Source organism: Labrus mixtus, chromosome 20, assembly GCF_963584025.1.
Source record: "Labrus mixtus chromosome 20, fLabMix1.1, whole genome shotgun sequence".
Taxonomy (NCBI): Eukaryota; Metazoa; Chordata; class Actinopteri; order Labriformes; family Labridae; genus Labrus; species Labrus mixtus.
This window is the reverse complement of record NC_083631.1, coordinates 22,323,447-22,344,534: the sequence shown is the minus strand read 5'-3', so window position 1 is coordinate 22,344,534 and position 21,088 is coordinate 22,323,447. Positions and strand designations below refer to the sequence as shown.

Genomic DNA, 21,088 nt, shown 5'->3' with positions numbered 1-21,088 from the left:
GTTTTATTTTATTTTATTTCTTGATATTTTATTAATACATACTAAAGGATATTTTTCTAAAGCAGAGCATAAACAATAATAATATAAATAAGATACCAGTGGACACATCAAATCAAAGCATTATGTTAAACATTTTATAGACATAATTTAAATTAAAACATTACACAATTTACAGGTATTATAAGATTTCATTGATTTGCTGTTAGTGCTAGAAATACATTTAAATTTCTTTAATTTAAGTGTATAAAAATGTGCAACTATGGATGTAAAATCTTCACACAAAAAAAGCAAGAAACAATGGATTAAGAAAAAAAAAACATTTACTGAAAAAAAAAATATATATATTAAAATATATACATATATATGTAATTATAGTTATATATATAAAATTAAAGTTACTTAAAAGTCTTTAGTAATAAGAAAGTCTAATAAATAATATTTACACTTTATGGTCTTTAGTGTAACTTTGAGAGTCTTTGGCGCCCTCCAGCGGTCACAGTAGTGATCGCAACATTTTAAATTTGTGCCTTTGTACCGTGTTAATAATCAGAATTACATTTATTGATATCAGTAACTAAGCACTAAACATATTTAGTCTATAACAGTATTAGTGTCAAAACATTCTTATAATAATTTAAATAGCGAGGCCTTTATTCTAACCGCCGCTGTTAGCATACACAGTCGTTTTATTTTTATACTGTATCCGTAATTATCATTAAAACGCCCTCTTGTGGCCACAGTGGGGAACTACGATCATGCCAGCATCAAGTTAGACACATTTCGGAAAGAAGAATTTCCGGTTAACACTTACAAAATAAAACCCGCTTCTGATATATGTAGTTGTAATGTTTTTGGGATCAGAATGTATTTCAAACGTTTTTTTATGGACACAGGGAAGTAGCCACAGATTATACTACACAGATACGCTTGTCCTCTCGTTGTTTAATAATAATCATAAAAATAATTGCATTGTGATTATTATTATTATTATTAGTAGTAGTAATAGTATTCATATTAATATTGATTTCATTTGTCTGTCTACTCGCCGTTACATTGTATAGTTTCTGCTTATAATATGTCTACACTCATACACTTTAACTTATGTCAATACTGTCCATTTACGACTCTGTTTTTGCACATTTACATTTAATCTTTCATATTTAATTTACAACCATTTACAACTCTGTTTTTGCACATTTACATTCAATCTTCCATATTTAATCTTCCTATTTAAGACTAGTAATGCTAAGTTAAATCCTGGTTGTATATATTCACATTCTTAGTTTTGATATTTTTAGTGCTTATTTACTTTGTATTTAATATTATATTGTGTTTAGATTTGTTAATATTGTGTGTTTGGACAACCTGCTCCTGCAATTTCCCAGTTTGGGATCAATAAAGTAATTCTATTTAATACTATTATACAGAACAGGGGTGCAGTTACACATCACGGCCACTGGAGGGCCTTCCAGAACCGTCAAAGCGTCCTGACACATCCGGTATGGTCTTTTCAAAATAAAAATCTCCACACCGGGTAGAAGAGTAGCTGTGCGTTTTAACACATATATAACAGCGTGATTCGATAGAAGAAGAACTACAGATAAGCATACGGTGTGCTTTTATCAGCTAGTTGAATCGAGCGAACGAAAAGTCGTACCGCAGCACTCTTGTTTTGAAAGGTTCCTGGTTATATGGTAGCGACTCGCTGCTCACAGAAACATCATCATGGCAGCGGAGTCAGAGTAAGTTTACTGACAGCTAGTCTCAGAAATGTGACATGACACTGAGTGTGTCAGGTGTACGGGCTTTTAAAGACACCTTACTTTGAGTAAAATCTAATGCAGCAGGTGTGACAGAGTTAACTAACGGGGATTGGCGACACTGTTATGTTTGACTGTGAGCTAGCATGCTAATGTTAGCTTAACTTGTGTGGTGAATTAAAAACAGGAGGCTGGTTTTTATAATCTGTCATGTTTGTTCTGCCTCGCAGTGTGCTGTCTGAAATCGAGGTGCTTCAGTCCATCTACCTGGATGAGCTGGTGGTCGACAGGAGAGAGGACGGGTGAGTTATGATCACATTTATCACTTTTATCACTTTTCTAAACGAGTTTTGTTGATATAACTCTTCACAGGTCTTTCCAGATGTGAGGGGGAGAACTGTGTGTTTATACTCTTTAAAAAGTCCCCTAGAGTTTCTGTTTCTGAAATATTACATCAACCCAAACCTCCAAACTCAGCCTTTCAGAAACCTTTAACTGTGTTGATGTTGAAACTGTTTAAAGACATCTGTGTTCATGTATCTTAAAGCTCTGTTTACACGTGTTGTTGTGCTCCTTGTCGTGGTTTGTGTTGACTCAGCTTGATGTTGATTATCTGATGACACCTCAGCACTGATTTCTTCACTCGTGTCTCCTCGTTTAAGAAGCAGTTTTTTTTTTAAAGCTGCTGGTGTTTTGTTTCCCTCCAGGAGCTGGGAGGTGAGCCTCGTCCTGTACCCCTCCACAGCTCAAGACTCTGTCTCCCAGTTTGTCCGCCTCACTCTGACTTTGACCCTCGATCAGCAGGTAGGCCACTCCTTCATCATAATCTGTGCAAAGAGAGGAGGACAGAAGTACAAGCAGACACTTTTGTTTGTTCAATAAGACTCTAATGTCAACAAAGAAACCATAGTTACAAAGAAGAGGAGGAGAGAGGAAAGGAGGGGAGAGAGGAGGAGAAGAGGAGGGGAGGGGAGGAGGAGAGGAGAGGGGAGGAGAGGAGGGGAGAGGAGAGGAGAGGAGAGAGGAAAGGAGGGGAGGAGAGGAGAGAGGAAAGGAGGGGAGGGGATGAGAGGAGGAGAGGAGAGAGAGGAGGGGAGGAGAGGAGAGGAGAGAGGAAAGGAGAGGGGAGAGGAGGAGAGAGGAGAGGAGGAGAGAGGAGGAGAGGGGAGGAGAGGAGAGAGGAGGGGAGGAGAGGAGAGGAGAGGAGGGGAGGAGAGGAGAGAGGAAAGGAGAGAGGAGAGGAGGAGGGAGGAGAGGAGAGGGGAGGAGAGAGGAGAGGAGAGGAGGGGATGAGAGGAGGAGAGAGGAGGGGAGAGGAGAACAGAGGAGAGGAGGAGAGAGGAGGGGAGGAGAGAGGAGGGGAGGAGAGGAGAGGAGGAGAGGAGAGGAGAGGAGAGAGGAGAGGAGAGGAGAGGAGAGAGGAGAGGAGAGTTACCCTAACCCTAATTATCTGTATCTTTTGACTCATGTTAAATCGTATCTGAGGCTTTCTGCTCAAAACTAATCAGATCCTACATTTCAGTTTCCTCCTTTCACAGCTGCTCAGTGTAGTTTCAGGCACATGCAACACTTCACTATAGGATCTGTGCATCGTTGGATTTAGCTTGGACTCATCTCCAACCTCCTTAGATTAGAAAAAAGAATGAACAGCAGTGATGTTTGACTTCCTCTTCTCTGTTCTGTGTGTCCAGTATCCCTCCTCCTCTCCAGACATCTCCATTCATAACCCCCGCGGGCTCTCTGATGACAAACTCAGCAGGTAACATTTGGAGCTGAATACACTCACTACCTTCTCTTTTTATCACTGACTTTAAACTCCTGTAATCACGTGTTACTCTTTTCTCTTAGTGTCCAGAAGTGTCTTCAGCTGGAGGCTCAGTCCTGTCTGGGTTCTCCAGTGTTGTATCAGCTCATTGAGGTCAGTATATGTGTTTTCTTTTGATTCATGTACAAAATGTAGAATAATTTATGAAGAGAGAGGACGACTATCTGATGAATGAATGTACGCTCAGCAGTCACACTGATAACTGTTCCTCTGTTTTGTCTTCAGAAAGCAAAAGAAATCCTGACTGAGAGCAATATTCCTTATGGGAACTGTGTCATCTGTCTTTATGACTTTAAGGTACGTTGCTTCTTAGTTCATCCCAAAGTCTACATCTGAACACCTGAACGATTCGGCATCGTACCTGTTCTGATTGTATGATTTCTAAGGAGGGAGAAACCTTCACTAAGACGAGCTGCTACCACTACTTCCACTGCCACTGCCTCGGCCGCTACGTCCGCCACTCGGAGAGCGAGCTCCAGCAGAGGGAGAAGGAGCTGGAGGAGGACAAGACCAGAGACAGATCAGACTGTCAGGTGAGAGATCAGCCTCGCGCTTCTGGTCGTGGGAAATGTTTCTCTAAGAGCTCTCTAATCCCTGACTCTTCTCACAGGAGCTGACCGTGGTGTGTCCCGTGTGCAGAGAGCCTCTGTCGTACGATGTGGATCAGCTTCTGGCCTCTCCTGCACCTCAGCTGCCAGAGGTAAAAAAAACAGCGTCAGACTTTGACTTCACTTTGACTTTTCAGTTTCATTAGAATCAGGTGAAATGGTTTTAGCTGTTGGAACAATTCCTCCCGTTTCTATGATTTTTTTTTTTTGAAAAGTCAGAACGTTGATCGGCTCTGTGTGTGTTTTTCATTCAGCTGGACGGAGCAACGATTGGTTCAAGTTTTCAACAGAAGTGGTGTGAGCTCCAGAAGATTCTGGAAAGGCAGAGATCTAAGGGAGGGATCATCGACCCTGAGGTGGAGTCCAATCGTTTCCTCATCCACATCAACGAGGTAAGAATGAATCAGAAGTCGTATAGCTACATTTCAGCCTGTGTGTTATTGTTAGTTTTCAAATACAGAAATTTCCTCAGTCTTTAAATTATATCTTTCTAGAAAATCCAAGTTTAGAATCAGCTTTTCTTAGACTTGTCAAATCAGCAAAATGAAAAAAAGCCCTTATTTGTAGGGAAAACATTTCCAGTGATGACTGTCACTCCCACAGGCTCCATCTGCTGCTGAAAATGGAAACCTGGATGAAGACGGTTCTCCCGGCGCCCCTTTGCCCTCTGCTTCTAATGTTCCCTTGAATGAATCTGGTGCCAGAGCGGACAGGTTTGCTCCCGGACTGTCGCGCGGCAGATGGGGGCAAGGCCAGAGGCGTCCGAACCACCTGAGGGGGCAGAGGAGGGGAGGCCGGTCCAGAGGACAACACGGGCGAGCTGCCCCTGTCACAGAACACCTGGACAAACTCTCTCTCTCCTCAGACGGCACTGAAGGACCAAACAAAGCCAGACCTCAGGGAAATAATGGCCAGCAGATGAAAGAGTTCTGTCAGTCTGAGACTGGCAGGGAGGTCTACGAGCCAAAAGAGACCCTTGTGTCTCCAGGTGATCAGCCAGCCTTGGAAACTGAATGCCTAAAAGATGCGGCAGACTCGGGAGGTAGTCATGGTCATCCTGGAAGAAGAAGGGGTCCTTACCGACCTGCTCCACACACCGGAGCCCCGGGGGCTTCACACTACCACTGGGAAGGAAGATCTTCAAGAAGCAGGGGAGGAGCCAATAATCAGTACAGAGGAGGTGGAGGGGGGCCCCGTCGGGGTTATGGCAGGGGCCTCCATCACAAGGTGGTAGAAAGAGAAAGAGACAGAGGCAGAGAAGAGGTGCTATGACAAAGGGCAACAGGAGGGCCAAAGAACAAGTGTATGCGTGCCTCCATCATCAGTTTGCATAGATTAAAGCCCTGCAGCAGAAATGACGAGCAGTGTAGTGTCCTCACCTCCTGTGCATCATTGTTATCTTGGTCTCTGCTATGCATTCTCATGCACACACATTTCAAATACAGATGGATGTTGCTTATAGTTGTGGGGAAATATGACTTGAAAGAACTGCAAATTAAATCTTACCTGGTTGTAAGTGTGTTTGTATTTACTGAAGGGTCGGGGTAGGGTGGGGGGGCTGTTATACCTCTGTGACACGACAACCGACAGAAAGATGTTGTACTTTTTTTTTCTCAATATTTATCAGACAGCAGAAGTTTCAAGCTAATTGTGAGATTTAATTTCTAAAAAAAAACTATCCAGAGGGGGGGGGGGACTTGGAGCCTGCACATTTAAAGTCCTGTATTTCTTGTTGCTATTAAATAAAATCAGATAGTTTCATTATTTACCCTCCTCAGTATTAATCTTAGTATTGCAGAGTCTCAAACCACATTGTTTGTTTTAAGTACCATCAAACTAAAAGTACATTTATAAACAACGCATACACAGAAAGTGGGTAAAGCCAATGACTCTTCTTCGGTTGTTAGACCTCTGGGAGTTGTAGTTAAACACTAATGTACGCGAATCCTGGGAAGAAGAAACGCGAACCTTTGCTGCATTCAGGTACTCTTCGGATGCTCGGAGCTCCCTCAATTGAAACTAGTTTTTCCGGCTTCGGTGTCTCAGCGAACTTTAAAAACGTCATAGTCAACACGTCAAAGTTTTTTAAAAATATATTTAACATATTAAAGCGAGACTGCATTACGTATGCGGAAAGTAACAGTTAAAACATTGACAAATTGCAAATGATCCAAAAATAAATTGTGGAAAAACGTGAATTTATTATCAAGATCGTGTTTTTGTGCGTCTCCAAAATCATTGGCAATATCACGTCAATCTGCTGGTCAGAGGTAAACCTTTTCTATATCTGACACAGTTGTTTCTACTTGTTGGAATGTTAAATTCTAAATGGGAAATTATTTTATCCGATTATTCCAACTAAGAATGAATGCAACCCGTCGACGCCATCTTTGCAGTTCTTTTTTTGTTTCGTAGACCAGCCCCTTCGATAATTCTGCGCAGGGTCGCAGAGGCATGTTGTTGTTTTCAAACGGCCGAGGTTATGACTGGCGGGACCGAGTTTCACAAATCCTACAATAATAACGAGGACTCCGAGCACAGGATGGACGTAGACATGGATTCTAGTCATCTGGAAAGTGAGCGGGCAGAGCTGGACAGCAGTATCCCGGCGGCGTGTTCTTCTAACGGCAGCGGCGCGGAAGAGGACGAGGCGGAGGCCCTCGGCCGTGCGAGAGAAGCCGGGGGCTCGAGTAGTCAGCACATCCCGGATGTAGGGGTGTTCTGCGGCGGCAGGGAGCAAGAGGTGTCGGTCGAAATCGGAGAGACGTATTTATGTCAACGAGCCGATAAGACATGGCGTAAGTGGTCACTCAGTATTATTACAGTTAAATTAGCTGCCAAGAGAAGGAAATAACAGACCAAACTCTATTATTATTACTCATATTTGTCAAAATAACGTGATTATAAAAACACTAACAGTCCAAACATTAGGTAAGCCATATCTGAAAGTTGATTTTTAATCGTTGTAAATAAGCAAATGTTGAATTTGAGTGGACTTAGTGATTGCCGAATTACAACATGACTCATGATAAATCAAGTCTTTATTACTAAGGCAAAATAACAGGAAGTATTTAAGCTTATAATGTCGGAGTTGGCTAAATTGTTAAAAAATTGACTGGGGTTTGGTGAGACATCCCATCGGGAAGATGCAGAGCATGCACAACCTCCCCACCTAACCATTACACCACCGTGCAGCCTGTAAAGATGCATTATCAAACATGTGTATCTATATATATATATATGTGCATCTGCCTGTTATTTAAAGTCTGTTTTTGATAACTCTGCACTATCTGCTTTTTTAAAACATTGCTGTACATATATAAACAACACAACTTCAGAAGGTCAACACTTTATTAAATATTTTTTTATATTCAGGTCTAATTACAGATTTCTTCCCTCAACTGTTTAAAGGTTCTTGTTTAAATCTCACATATATTTTTATCCCTGCACGGGTTATGTACATTTCTTGTATAAATCTATTTTTAATTGCACAGTTTAAGTTTGATTCATCTAGGAGTATTCTTTAAATCTTTTTTCAGGTTAATATATATGTATGGGGGGGCGGTTTTGTGGTTTAATTTGTAACAAATGTTTCATGTCATGTACGTCTTTGTAACCTGCTACTGGATGCTTTGACTTTCCCTCAGGATCAATAAAGTATCTATCTATCTATCTATCTATCTATCTATCTATCTATCTATCTATCTATCAACAGTTATAATTAAATAATAAATAACAATGGTGTATGTATATACAGCAGTGAAATAAGTAAAAGTAAAATAATAACTAATGAAGGGGGGTATTTACAGCAGTGAGGTCAATAACTTGTATTTTTCTCTCTTTTCAGATACAGCAGAGGTTATTCAGTCTCGACTGAATGAACAGGAGGGGAGAGAGGAGTTTTATGTTCACTATGTAGGATGTGAGTACATCACTAGTTTGCCTGTTTTCCTTTGTACCTGTCATAACTTTGTACCTGCTGCTCCTACTATATGATCTTCATCTCGCTTTCTTTGGCGTGCAGTCAACAGGCGCCTCGATGAGTGGGTGGGTAAAGCCCGTCTGGCTCTTACCAAGACGGTGAAGGATGCAGTGAGGAAGAGCACAGAGATCGGAAGTGTGGGGGATCTGGGCGAGCAGCCTGAGAGGAAGATCACTCGCAACCAGAAGCGCAAGCATGATGAGATCAACCATGTGCAGAAGGTTGGACACATTTTTACGATACAGTTAATTCTTGATTTTTTTTTCATGGTGGCACACTTATAAACTAAGTACTCAATATTTATCTGATATGGTTTTCATTGGCAGACGTATGCAGAGATGGACCCAACAACAGCTGCATTAGAAAAGGAGCATGAAGCGGTAAGGTTGTCTCTGTGTGGCCATTAGTTTCTCTTTTATGCGATCATTTCACTCCGACATTAAACAGGTCTATGTTTGTTGTTTTATTCTCCTCCTCATCTCTCTCTCTCTCTCTCTCAGATTACTAAAGTGAAATATGTGGATAAGATCCAGATAGGAAACTTTGAGATCGATGCCTGGTACTTCTCGCCGTTTCCAGAGGACTATGGGAAGCAGCCCAAGCTGTGGATCTGCGAGTACTGCCTTAAATACATGAAGTATGAGAAGACCTTTAGACATCATCTGGTATGTATAGCTTTCAATTAAGTCTTGAATGTTGGGAAAAATCAATAGTTAGGAGCGCTGCGTTTGTCCTCAATCAAGACCCTGATGGAGGCGCTGATGAGATGAAACAAGTCGGTCTGCCGCACATTTTTAACTTTTCCTGAAGCCATTAATTAATAACTTTTAACTTCTGTAACGGATCAGAGGGCCTTTTGTGTTTGCCTGCCTTCCTTTTCAGAGGACTTTTTTCACTCAAGCGATAAACACGTCTGGCCTATTGTGTTAATGTCGGGAAGTCGTAACTCACACAATTGTTGTTTGTTGAAAAAGTCTTTTTGCATAAAAATATCAAGCTGCTTGTCGGCGATCTTGCCATCGTTCGAGTCTAAGAATGGACACATTAGAGTATTTAAAACTTGCAGACATACATAAAAGGGAGATTTTTTCCTCTTATGACTCAAATGCATTTGACTATTTGTTCCTTTTTTATTCGTTGTTGAACTACCTGCAGAAGTCCTTCCATGAGTGAGTGCATCCTTGTAGTCTTAAATGCACGCTGTAGTTTGACCTTTTGTGCCCTTTGTCTCCGCAGTCTCACTGTCAGTGGAAGCAGCCTCCAGGGAAAGAAATCTACAGAAGAAGTAACATATCGGTGTATGAAGTAGACGGGCGGGACCACAAGGTGAGATCACGTAGAAGATGAAGAATGTTTCTCTGGAAATCTGCTGGAAACAAAACTAGACGTCAAACAAAAGCAAGAATTGAATTCTGTTGGAGATTTTTATTCTGACAATAATCGACATGTTTCTGATTCTTTGTTTTGCAGATCTACTGTCAGAACCTTTGTCTACTAGCAAAACTATTTCTGGACCACAAGACGCTTTATTTTGACGTGGAGCCCTTCATCTTCTATATCCTCACCGAAGTCAACAAACAGGGAGCTCACATCGTCGGCTACTTCTCCAAAGTAAGGCGTGTTTCAGATTCTTTAATCAGGTCTTTTCAAGAAGTGTTTACCTTCGATCACTCTTGGACTCGCTGCTGTTAGCTCTCTTATTAAGAGATTTTCAAACAGCTGTGACTTGATTTAGTGTTTCTGAACAAAACACTGCATCCTTCAGACCTGAGGAACATGTTAAAGGAAGCATGTGCAGCTTTTTGATCCAGTAGATGTCGCCCTTGAGCACCGGCATGAAACCAAAACAAACCGCTTTACTGAAGCTTTCACTCCTCTTGCTCATGTTCGCACAAAGGAGTCAAGCACACTTTTTTCATCTAGGCCTTGACTAAAACAACTTTGTGCAGAAGGGGAGGAACCGGCCGTCTCAACATTGTAAACATGGAATCAACAAGAACGGTTTGTCTTTTTTGTTTTCAGGAAAAGGAGTCTCCAGATGGGAATAACGTGGCATGTATTCTCACACTGCCGCCTTACCAACGCAGAGGATACGGGAAGTTCCTCATAGCTTTCAGTAAGTGAGAGGCCGTCTTAGTGCTAATGACTTCTCTGTTCTTATTAGTGAATGTGTCCTCACATTAAAAACCTGTTATTTAAGAGGTGATGTTTCAGTGGTTGCTGTTTGTGTGCAGGTTATGAGCTCTCTAAGTTGGAGAGTGCGGTCGGCTCTCCGGAGAAGCCTCTGTCAGATCTGGGGAAGCTGAGCTACAGAAGTTACTGGTCCTGGGTCCTGCTGGAGATCTTGAGGGACTTCAGAGGAACGCTGTCTATCAAAGACCTCAGGTAGGCACACGGATAGTGTTATAACCTACAGTCCCATCAGACGGACAGGCGGCCATCTTATTCAGTAAGTGTTGTTGTCACTCAGCGCGGTGGTGTTGATCGTCCCCTCTTCCCTCTTGTCTCCTTCCAGCCAGATGACCAGCATTACACAGAGTGACATCATCAGCACGCTGCAGTCGCTCAACATGGTGAAGTACTGGAAAGGTCAGCACGTTATCTGTGTCACTCCCAAACTGGTGGAGGAGCATCTAAAGAGCGCCCAGTACAAGAAACCCCCGATAACAGGTGAGCTCTTATATTCTCTCATATCGCATGTCGTTGGTAATATTTTATTGTACACTATAACTGACTGAGTATTTTCTTTTTATTTGACAATGTAAGATATTTATAGTTAACGCCTCCATACCGCAAAAGAGCGTTTAACCACACAAGTTTCTGTGAGACCTCGTGTCTGTGAAATCATTACGACAAACGGGAGGTGGTGTGGTCTCGCAGTCTGGCTGAATCGTCTAGTTCAGCGGTTCTCAAGTGGTCTCAGGACCCGCCACCAACTCCCTAAGGAGAAATCAGCACCCAAATTTGTGGTTATTTTCAGCCAATCAGATTTATTTAATAAAAAATGGTGCCAGTTTGGACCTCAGACGGTACAAAACATGTGACATAAACAAGAAAAGGAACAAAACCGATACTTCACAGACTATTAGACACAAGTTTTTTTTATTCAAGACCCAGTGAGTACAGCTTCCTGACCCACTTTTGGGTCCCGACCCACCAGTTGAGAACCACTGGTCTAGTTTGTGCGTTTGAAGGATTATAAACTGTCCTCATGTCTGTCGCCCACGTTTCCAATCGTCTAGAGCAGTGCTTCCCAAAGTGTGGGCCCCCTGGTGGGCCGTGTGGGTACTGCAGGTGGGCAGCGAAAAGCCCTCAACCAAGTATAAAAATAAAAGAAATATAACAATAATGATGATTTACCATGAGTCAACCCTTTAAGTGATTAGTAAGGCGTGTCAGGACTATTCATGGACATAATGTTCAGTAAACATTGGTGTCTATCTCGCCATTATATCATTTTTTCATGTCCAATAATTTACGCTTACTGAAAGTTATAGCTGTAGTCAAAACTTTTATTTTATAACGGGCCCCGGAGTCATTTTGTATATCAAAGTGGGCCGCGGCAGTTTTAAGTTTGGGAAAGGCTGGTGTAGAGTAAACCGAGCCGAACACAGAGTCTGTATTTCTTCCTCGGTGTTGCATCTCAAAAAGCTCGTCTCAGAAACTAAAACCACAGCGGGAGTTCATCCTGCTCAGAAATCCTTGATGTATTCCTGCACTGACGGTTCATCTTGTCTCCTTCACAGTGGACACAATGTGTTTGAAGTGGGCGCCCCCGAAAAATAAACAAGTCAAGCTGTCCAAGAAGTGAGAAGAAGAGGAGCCTCTCCTGTTTTATATCGTCCACATCCTCCTCATTGGCACGCACGCTGCCGTAATGACCACGTTATGTATATAGCTGTTAGTAGCATCTGTCAGTATTTTCTTAAATATATATGAAAAAAAAAAAAACACAGACATGTCTCCTGATTTATTTCATGTTTATTCAAAAGTATGGAGCAAGTAAGCCGTCGCCACACACTACAGCATTTGTAGCCTAAGCTAATTTGCAATGCCTGTTCCTTTAAAATACATAAAACTCAACAGCAGATACACATAAGACTGTTGAGCTGCTCCTCCCTTAATCGTTTAATATGCTATTTAATCCTGCTATGACGAGTAGAAATGGCCGCCTCTTAGGAAGGTTAATAAACACTGCAAATTAAAAACCTGTTCCTTAAAATAGGATTTTTAATACTGCATGTAGTGGGATTTAGTGGCGTTCAGAATGAGGCGAGTTTCCAACCTTAAAGCAGTGAATTGACGGTCAAATTAAAACATGATTCACAGCGTTATTCACCAGAAAGTCAGATCTTTAAGACGGTCTCTGTTGTCTTTTACAATGTGAGGAGGATAATGACGTACACTGCTTACTATTTATGTATTTAGATGTTCTATTTTCCATTTAGCAAAAACACAGAAATCCCTGCCAGGTAATATGTCCCTAGGTGTCTGATGTAACTAAGATAATAAACACAAGGGGGCAGCAGAGCGCTGACTCAGCTGCAGGTTGAAACTGAAGTAAATGTACACTTTTAAAATACTTAATCGTATAACTGTTTTCTGTTTTTATAACATTTAAACCTGAAAAAAATACCGATATCTATTTTATATACGCATTTTCTGAGTTTGAATGGCCTGCATTGACATAAAGAACAATCCTACTGTAGTCATAAGATATTTTTATAAATATTTACGGTTATTTTGAAACATTTTGCATTTTGTTTAATTTAGAACTGGAGATCATTTCAGTTCCCAAAACTTTCTTGATTGAGTCATTAATTAATCAAATAAAAAGTAGGGGAAAACCTCAAACGAGTATTTTACGGTATAGTACCGCTTTACTTCTCGAGTAAGTTCTTGAGACCCCTCCCCTCATGAATACATTTCATTCATAAAAACCTGTATCACTCTAAAGTGAATCCCCCCCCAGGTCCTCTCTGATCTCCTGGATGAGTTTAAAGTGACGCTCAGAGTCACATGTTCTCCGGCTGCAGATAATAATTAGCTCTGTCCTTCAGCTGCTCGTCATCGATCTCATGTATTGATGATTCCATCGCTGCTGGCTGTGGCTGCTCGTTACTGCAGACATGACGCCTTTGTGAAAGTTCATTAACAAAGTTTGATTTAAGATCCTTTCGGGGTCTGACAAAGGGGGGGACAGACCAGATACAGAGAATTTAAAAAAACATGTATATTAATTGGCTGATGATGCTGTTTTTCTTTTTTTTTAATTTTCTGAAAACTCAAAAAGTCTCCTGTGAGAGGCTCCAAGCTTCAAGCTTTTAGTTTTATTTCACTATAGACGATGAATCTTGAGTTGTCACATCAGCTCACTCTGACTTTCTGCGGAAAAATACCAGGAGGGCTGTCAGGAAATGTGTGTGTTTGTATTCACACATGCAGCTAAATCCGAAAAACTTGAGGAGTTTTGTGCAGGCGTGAAGAAGGCTCTAGTGTCAGACTGTTTCCTCTGCTCTATTCTAATGCCTATTATCAGGAAATAAGAGATATACAGTTATTTGTTAGGATGGAAGTGTTAAATAATTACATTTTAGTCGCCCCACCTCCTTATTCCTTATTTAACCAACACCTGTTGGTTAAAATATGAGTGTAAAATAAAACGGCACAGGCATACATTAAAAGGGAGATTCTGTTTTATTTTCCAAAAAATGTACTTCAAAACCACTATGGTCATCGATAAGGCATTCACAACAATTCTTTCTTTTGGTTTTTGGGCGTTTGAGACGATGCTTTCAGAGAGGGGGTTTTCCTAAAAACAGGAGCACAGCTAAGGCACAGCACAACTCCCAGAAAGAGATTCAGAAAAAAATAAAAGACATCAAGACAAGACAACAATGGCGAGAGAGAAACAAAAAAGAACAGTTTGGTGTTGGAGATGAAACAAACGCACCTCTCAGCTGGGGTTTCCTCCAAAATCTGACGACTGGACACACCACTTATTTCTTAAAAAACTTGTTTGGATTGTTTCACATCATCAACTTTGTTACAAAAACACAGATTTACATCAACTCCTGTAGAAAAGCTCATTTTCATTTTAAAACCAGCGTCAGGCAGAAAGAGTCCTGACCATCCCTCTGTGGCGGCTGTGGTTCAGCGGTAGAGTCGGTCGTCTCTTAACCGGAAGGACAGGACACTTAACCCCAAATTGATCCCGCTGCTACATCAGCGGGGTGTGAATGTGTGTGATTGAGATAAATTACTACTCATGGTCACTTTCCACAGCAGCCTCTACCATCAGGGTGTGAACGTGTCGGTGTGACCTGCGGTGTTAAAGCACTTTAAGTCGTCAGAAGACTAGAAAAGCGCTCTACAAGCTCAAGTCCATTTACTATTTTCACTCAGGATTTCAAACCAGCTCGTCTCCACTTTTGGTCCCAATAAAGCTTAAAAATGGCTGCTTCACACACTAAGAAAAAGAGATAAATTATTATTATTACCACATAGATTTTAAATCTGAGATGACATTGCACTCGTTCTGATTATAAATTAAAATTTACAGATTACGTATCATGCTGTGTTGATTTTTTTGTAACATCTCTGCAGGGTGCAGCCTCTCCAAGTTACGGTTAATTTAACTATCAAGGATGTTTCTGTTTATCCAGGTGCAATGACTTCCTGCAGTGAAGCTGTCATGTTTGAATAACTGAGGATCGTTTGTTGTCTTTCTAGAGAGCCAGGCTAGATATTTACCAGAGAGAGAGAGAGAGAGAGAAGAGAGAGATGCAGAGAAAGAGAGAGAGAGAGAGACGCAGAGAGAGAGAGAAGGGCTGCAGGGTATTATATCTTCAATGAGGCTGCAAACTGACTTTAAATACCTTCATGTTTGCTGTGTTTAAATTCTAATTATAAGCTTTAAAGTTCAGAGAATTCTTTGAAAGAGAATTAAAGGTTATTCACCCGGAGCTGACTGATACAAACATTTTGTGTATCAGTCGTGACAAACACTTGAAAGCCTTTAGAAACAAAGGCAGAAACAAACTCTCCTCCTCTACACCAAATATCAGCAAATCAAACAAAATTAGTCAACGACTAAGAAATGTTTTTATATAAACTTCTGAATAAATGACTCAGTCATCAGTTAAACGCTCCGACACTCATCAGTCTTACAGCAGAGAGCAAACTAAATGTGTGTTACAGTAAAAACAAAAAAGAGATGATGAGGGATTCTCTTCTGGGCTCCAGGATCGCGGACGTCTCAGACGCTATGAAGGCTTCGGACATGGCACAGGAAGAAAATACTGACACACACACAGATTCATGTACAGAGCTTCAACTGTGTATAAAAAGATGGACGTCACAGCAGTTCCCAGAAAGAAAGTGAAGCCAAAACATTTGTAGTGCTCCCTGCTGACCGGCTGCAGAATAGGTCATAAGCGCCGCCTCCTTTGTGTAAAAAGATGGGACAAACATGGCTCCTGTCTTTAGTTTAAATGAGTTATTTCATGCTTTGAAAAGGAATAATCTACAGAACAATGAGGCAACCAGCCCAACATGTCAGCGCCAGTATTTTGGCTTCACTTTTGTACAACAGGTGCGTCATCCATCTTTATATACAGTCAATGAAAGTCAGTCAGCGTCTGCAACAGGTTCTTAAAATTGCAGGTAGTTTGTGAGTGGTGGAACGTAACCGAGTACCTTTAGCAAAGTAATACTAGAAAGTTCAACTTGCACAAAAAAACCTCAAAGACAAATATTTTACTTTATACTTCTCTCACAGTCTGTTTGCTCCTAACTTATTTTTTTAAGGCTCATCATCTTCATATCTCATCTGAAAAACTCGAGAATCAAAACATTGCACTGTGTGGTGGGGGAGGACTTAAATGATCGAATTTATCATCTTCAAATAAAAGGGGAATGATTTGATATCTCATGAGAACCAGAAACTTAAAGAGTTTCTTCTCTTTGGACGATAAAGATGCCTTTAACCTTTAACCTTTGAGGACTTATTTCAATGAAATCCTTCCTGGTTTAGAAGACGGGTTGAAAATAAGCCAGAGTATTACTTGACGAGTTTTAAAAATAGATTAAAAACTTCCCATGTTTGCCGTTATCTGGAAACAAAAATGTTCAGAGTTCAGTTGTTGGAACTGAAAACAAAAGTTTCATCTGCTGTCCATTTTCTGTGATGGGACTGAGATTTAAGTTTTTTTTGATACACCGGGAAGTTTGAATTTATTTGGAGATAACGGGCTGGAATGAAATAAATAAAGTCAATATAAAAACAATTTAAATAAAAACAAAAAGGTCTCTAATACAAACATCTTTCCAATAATGGGCCTAACGATGAGCAACCGTGTCGTTTTCAGCAACGGACGTCAAACAAGTTTTCATACCTTAGAGTTCTTCTCACATACAGCTTCATCACACACACACACACACACACACACACACACACACACACACACACACACACACACACACACACACATACCTCACACACACTTCGGAGTCCCAGCAGTGAGAGCAGGGCAGCACACACACACACACAGAGGACTGAAGGAGGATTTTCCGTCCTCAGTATTTGAGTCTGTTTCTCTTCTTCTCATCACACTCACTCTCGCTCTGCACAAACTTTAAATAAATAAATATCAGACACAGTCGGGACATCGGCCCCCCCGTGCCTTTCCTTCATTTATCCCTCCCTCAGTCCGTCCGTCTGCTACCTGATCCGCCCGTCCTCTCTGGGTGTGCTCAGTTCAGACTTGGGGTCGGGGCTGGCCGAGCTCCAGACGGTTTGAGGGCAGCGCTGCATGACGGGACAGGCGCTGGGTCCCGTCGAGCAGACGTCCGAGGCCGACCAGTGGCCCTCGAGCAGCCGATCCAGCCAGCGACGCAGCGGCGCCCCCGTGAGGCCGGCGTTGGCCTCGGCCTCCTCCACGGCGCCCAGGCTCACCGGCAGCCGCAGCACCGGGTTCAGGCCGTGGAAACTCTGCTCCATGTAGGAGTTTCTGGCGGGACCGCCGTGCAACCGCAGAGCGTCCTCTGCGTCCCAAAACAAGAGGCGAGGAGAGAGGGGGGGGGAGGGGGAGGGGGGGGGGGGGGGAGACGGAGAGGAGAATTTAGACAAGACAAAACATTTTACCTTTCATAACAAATCTGCAGGCTTTGAATGACTCTAACAGACGTTTAAAAAAAATCCTGTTTCATGTGACACTTCTCATTTTTCAGACCTAAATTCAGTCAAAACTTAGTTTAAATACAAATTGTTTTAAATTAAAGTAAGTTTTATTAAAGGCTTTATATGTGATTTTTTTGATCCAGCAGATGTCGCCCTTGAGCACCAGCATGAAACCAAAACAACTCACGCTGCATTGTTGTGTTAGCATGCTAATGCTAGCGATCTTTATTCTGCTCGTATCTTCACACTGCATGTAAATTTACCTGAAATGAGCGTGATCTAGAAACACAGTTAAGCAGTGAGTACAGTATGTTATTCTTCTTTTCTCTAGTCCCTCAATTAAACAACTTTTATACTCAAGGGGAGGAGTCAGCCGGCCATCCGGACGATGTAAACAAACTGAAGATAGGACTCTGAAAACTCTGAAAACATCACAGACAGTGGGACTCGGGTGTTACACCCATTGTAGACAGTCATGACTCACAGAGTTATTTTCAGAGGATATTCTTGATTTATATTATATTTAAGTGTGAAAAATCACATATGAAGAAAAGAACATGATGAGTTTCAAAAAGCTGTGCGTCAGATGAAGAGGAGAGAGAGGATACCAGCAGTGTCTGCTAAAACACAATGACACAAATACACACACACACACACACACACTGTGATCACATTACATCACATGTCAACTTCACTTTTATGACACCAGTCAATAAACCTCACAGTCTATTCGTGTATCAGGCTTAACTTAGCGTTCTCTCCATCTCAAACACAAACACACACACACACACACTCGCTGAGTTCTGCAGAGGTCAAACTAACCAAACTGTAATCCAGGGGAGGGGAGGATAATTTGGATAGGGGTGACCCCGAGACTGTGTGAGCGAGTGACTGGATACTGACACTATAAATAAATATATGTGTGCACGGTGCTGACAGCTGAGACAGGACGGCCTCTGTGTGTGTGTGTGTGTGTGTGTGTCATTTAAGATCTATGATTGACAGGAGAACCACAGGGACCCCTCTAAAGCTCCTACATTTGAATTCAACAGGTGTTTCCACAAGACATTCTGAAGGTTAATTCTGCCAAATTAGTCACAATGAACTCCATCTGATGAAATGAGTAATATAGAAACACACATTTATTGTCAGCACAGCAACAATATCATTTATCCTAAACGTACACTGAGGTAATAAACCAAGCGATGTCAGCATATTTTCTCATAGAACATATTGCCATTCACAACAAATCTGCTGGGGCGGCTGTGGCTCAGTGGTAGAGTCGGTCACTTTGTCCTGGGAATACCGTTTGCTGTATTTTGTGTCACTTCTAAATTCCATTTCCATCTATATTAAAAAAGGAAATGATCTTCAGAAAAAGGGTAAAGGGGTAATAATGGATTTGAAGTGTCTAAATGTGTAAATTCTGGTTGGCGTTTTTTTGGTTTGGATTTTTAAAATTTGAAAAAATCAGAGAGGGTTGGGGGTTCGATCTCCAGCTCCTGCAGCCACATGTCTGATGTCTCCTTGGACACTTAACCAAGTGTTTTGCTCTGCGGCAGCGTCTGAATGTGTGTGAATGGTTGGTGGTGTGAAAGCGTTTTATCTTTGGATGGCTCACCTTGCAGTATCGGCTGCTGTCGGCGGAACTCCAGCGGCGTCACGATGAAGCTGGTCTGGCCGAGCGGGTTCCAGTGGTGCAGCACCCTCAGCGTCCACACGCCGGGCCTCAGCGGGAGGGTGAGCGGCGGCCGGTAGTGGGTGACCTCGGCGGAGGCGTCCACCAGGATGTCGTAGGTGGCGGCGATGACGTTGGTGGGGTCTATCCACACTACGGTCGCCGTCAGGTTGGTCTGACTGCGGCTCCAGCGCTGCACGGCCACCGGCTCGTCCTCGGGCCCCACGAGGCACCCCCAGTTCCGGAAGAGGCGCTCCTTAGGATCCCAGTCTGTCCCGACCTGAAGGAAAGAAGAGGGTCAGGATCATCATGTTTATACATTTGATTGTAAAATATGTTTCTATTTTTCTTTCTATAAAAGAATGTCAGAGGTCTGTGTTGGGTAGGTTTAATAAATATGTTGTGTAGGCGTGTGTGTGTGTGTGTGTGTGTGTGTGTGTGTGTGTGTGTGTGTGTGTGTGTGTGTGTGTGTGTTTGTGTGTGTGTGTGTGTGTGTGACCTGGACGTGCTGCAGCCTGTTGTTGGCGACGACGGGGCTGGCCGGGGCGAAGTGGTCTCTGGGTGTCACCCAGGTCTCCAGGGTCTCCAGCTGGGTGGAGGCTCGGTTAGTGGCCACATGACGCACCAGGTAGCCCTGGAACTGGTCCGACAGGAAGTAGAGGTGGACCGACACCGGGTGGCTCATTGCAACGTACCTGAGAGAGAGAGACCCAGACAGTACACACTGAACTCAGACCAATCAGCTGCAGGAACGCAAACAAACCTGCAGGAGTGTTTGGTTTAAAACATTTCTAACAAACTGATTTGTAAACATCATGGTCGAAACATTAGTCTTTCGCCTTCTTGGTTTTGAACCATCCAGATGGCTCAGGTCGTCCGGGACAGGTCTGCTTCCTGTCCCCAGAGTCAGAACTGAACACGGCAAAGCAGCATTCAGTTTTGATGCTCTGTATATCAGAACAACCTCACTGAAAACTGCAGGTCTTTCTAAACCACGGCTGAAGACGTCCCGGTTCACAGCCGCCTTTGAATAAATCATTTGAATACCTTTTTCACACACAGCATTTAAAAGTTTAGCCTTCTGATTTTTGCCGTTTTTATTTGATCTTCTCTTTGATTTTTAATGATTTTTTAAATGTTTCTTTTTCCCTTTGTCGTGATGTTGTTGCTGTTTTGTGTGAAGCACTTTGAATTGCCGTGTTGCAGAGATGAGCTGTATAAATAAACTTGCCTTACCTACAAATAGAATACCATTAAAGCTATAAAAACAAGGCGATGCGTTGGCTGTGATTAAGATGGGAATTATTGTATATGTCATATAGTTTTCTTTCTAATAGAAGATTAGAAAAACATCCTAAATTCAACCTGACAGACGTGTTGAATCAAAAATCATCGGCGCCTACAAAGACTTTTCTAAAAAAAAACAATCAGAGGTTTATTTAGATTTCACCATCTTTCCTGATGTTATTCTGAGAAGCTCAACACCCTCTGCATAGGCTGATATCCTGAGGGAATACGAGGGTGAGTGTAGATTAAATTTAAAAAGCAGCTTTATTTGTCATTAAATATAAATGTGGAGGGAAACCGTATTATTATTCATAAGAAGTTCTGTTTTGAATAAACGGATGTGGAGAAACAAAGCCATTCTACTCATCTTATAAAACTTTCATCCTTTGATTTGATGGGGATTGGTGCACTTGTCTCTTTATTGTAAACTTTTTTTCTCCTAATAAGTAGTAAGAGTAATTGCTCATTGATGTCATCTGATTGGTCAGCGGTAGGCTTGGATCAGCTGCCCTTAGATTAAAGTTTTGGTAGGACACTTTGCAGAAACCATCTAGACTGAACCAGATTTTAAATCATCTAACTGGATAAAAGAGAAAAAAGGAATTCCCAAGAACACTTGCACATGCTTAGTTTGACATGTGGAGGTGAACTCGTCCACAGAAAAGCTTTGAGGAGAGAATGGAGATCTTCATGGTCGATGGTTTTGAAATCAGCTGCTAGCTCTAATGTGTTGAACACTGACAGGCAGGTAGGTCATCCAATCGTTT

General features: G+C 42.0%; 3 protein-coding genes across 3 annotated transcripts in view; 2 read left to right on the top strand and 1 right to left on the bottom strand.

Annotated features, from left to right (window-relative positions):
- Positions 1-1,513: 1,513 nt before the first annotated feature.
- Positions 1,514-5,709, top strand: rnf25 (ring finger protein 25). Its single transcript, XM_061026563.1, has 10 exons — positions 1,514-1,742; positions 1,991-2,062; positions 2,468-2,564; positions 3,452-3,519; positions 3,609-3,678; positions 3,811-3,882; positions 3,972-4,118; positions 4,196-4,285; positions 4,448-4,585; positions 4,797-5,709. Exons 1-10 carry the CDS (start codon positions 1,726-1,728, stop codon positions 5,463-5,465), a joined length of 1,440 nt encoding a protein of 479 aa, XP_060882546.1. The 5' UTR covers positions 1,514-1,725; the 3' UTR covers positions 5,466-5,709.
- An 896-nt stretch (positions 5,710-6,605) lies between these two features.
- kat8 (K(lysine) acetyltransferase 8) lies at positions 6,606-12,269 on the top strand. Its single transcript, XM_061026571.1, has 11 exons — positions 6,606-6,991; positions 8,041-8,115; positions 8,218-8,396; positions 8,502-8,555; positions 8,676-8,840; positions 9,412-9,501; positions 9,646-9,786; positions 10,198-10,291; positions 10,410-10,560; positions 10,691-10,845; positions 11,922-12,269. Exons 1-11 carry the CDS (start codon positions 6,676-6,678, stop codon positions 11,984-11,986), a joined length of 1,485 nt encoding a protein of 494 aa, XP_060882554.1. The 5' UTR covers positions 6,606-6,675; the 3' UTR covers positions 11,987-12,269.
- A 1,584-nt stretch (positions 12,270-13,853) lies between these two features.
- LOC132954008 (xylosyltransferase 1-like) overlaps positions 13,854-21,088 on the bottom strand; it is a 32,972-nt gene continuing 25,737 nt past the window's right edge. The window contains exons 9-11 of the mRNA XM_061026435.1: positions 19,534-19,729; positions 18,978-19,314; positions 13,854-17,220 (exon numbers count right to left, since the gene is read on the bottom strand). Coding sequence (XP_060882418.1) covers positions 16,898-17,220; positions 18,978-19,314; positions 19,534-19,729 — 856 coding nt within the window. The 3' untranslated portion in view covers positions 13,854-16,897. The remainder of the gene's footprint in view (positions 17,221-18,977; positions 19,315-19,533; positions 19,730-21,088) is intronic.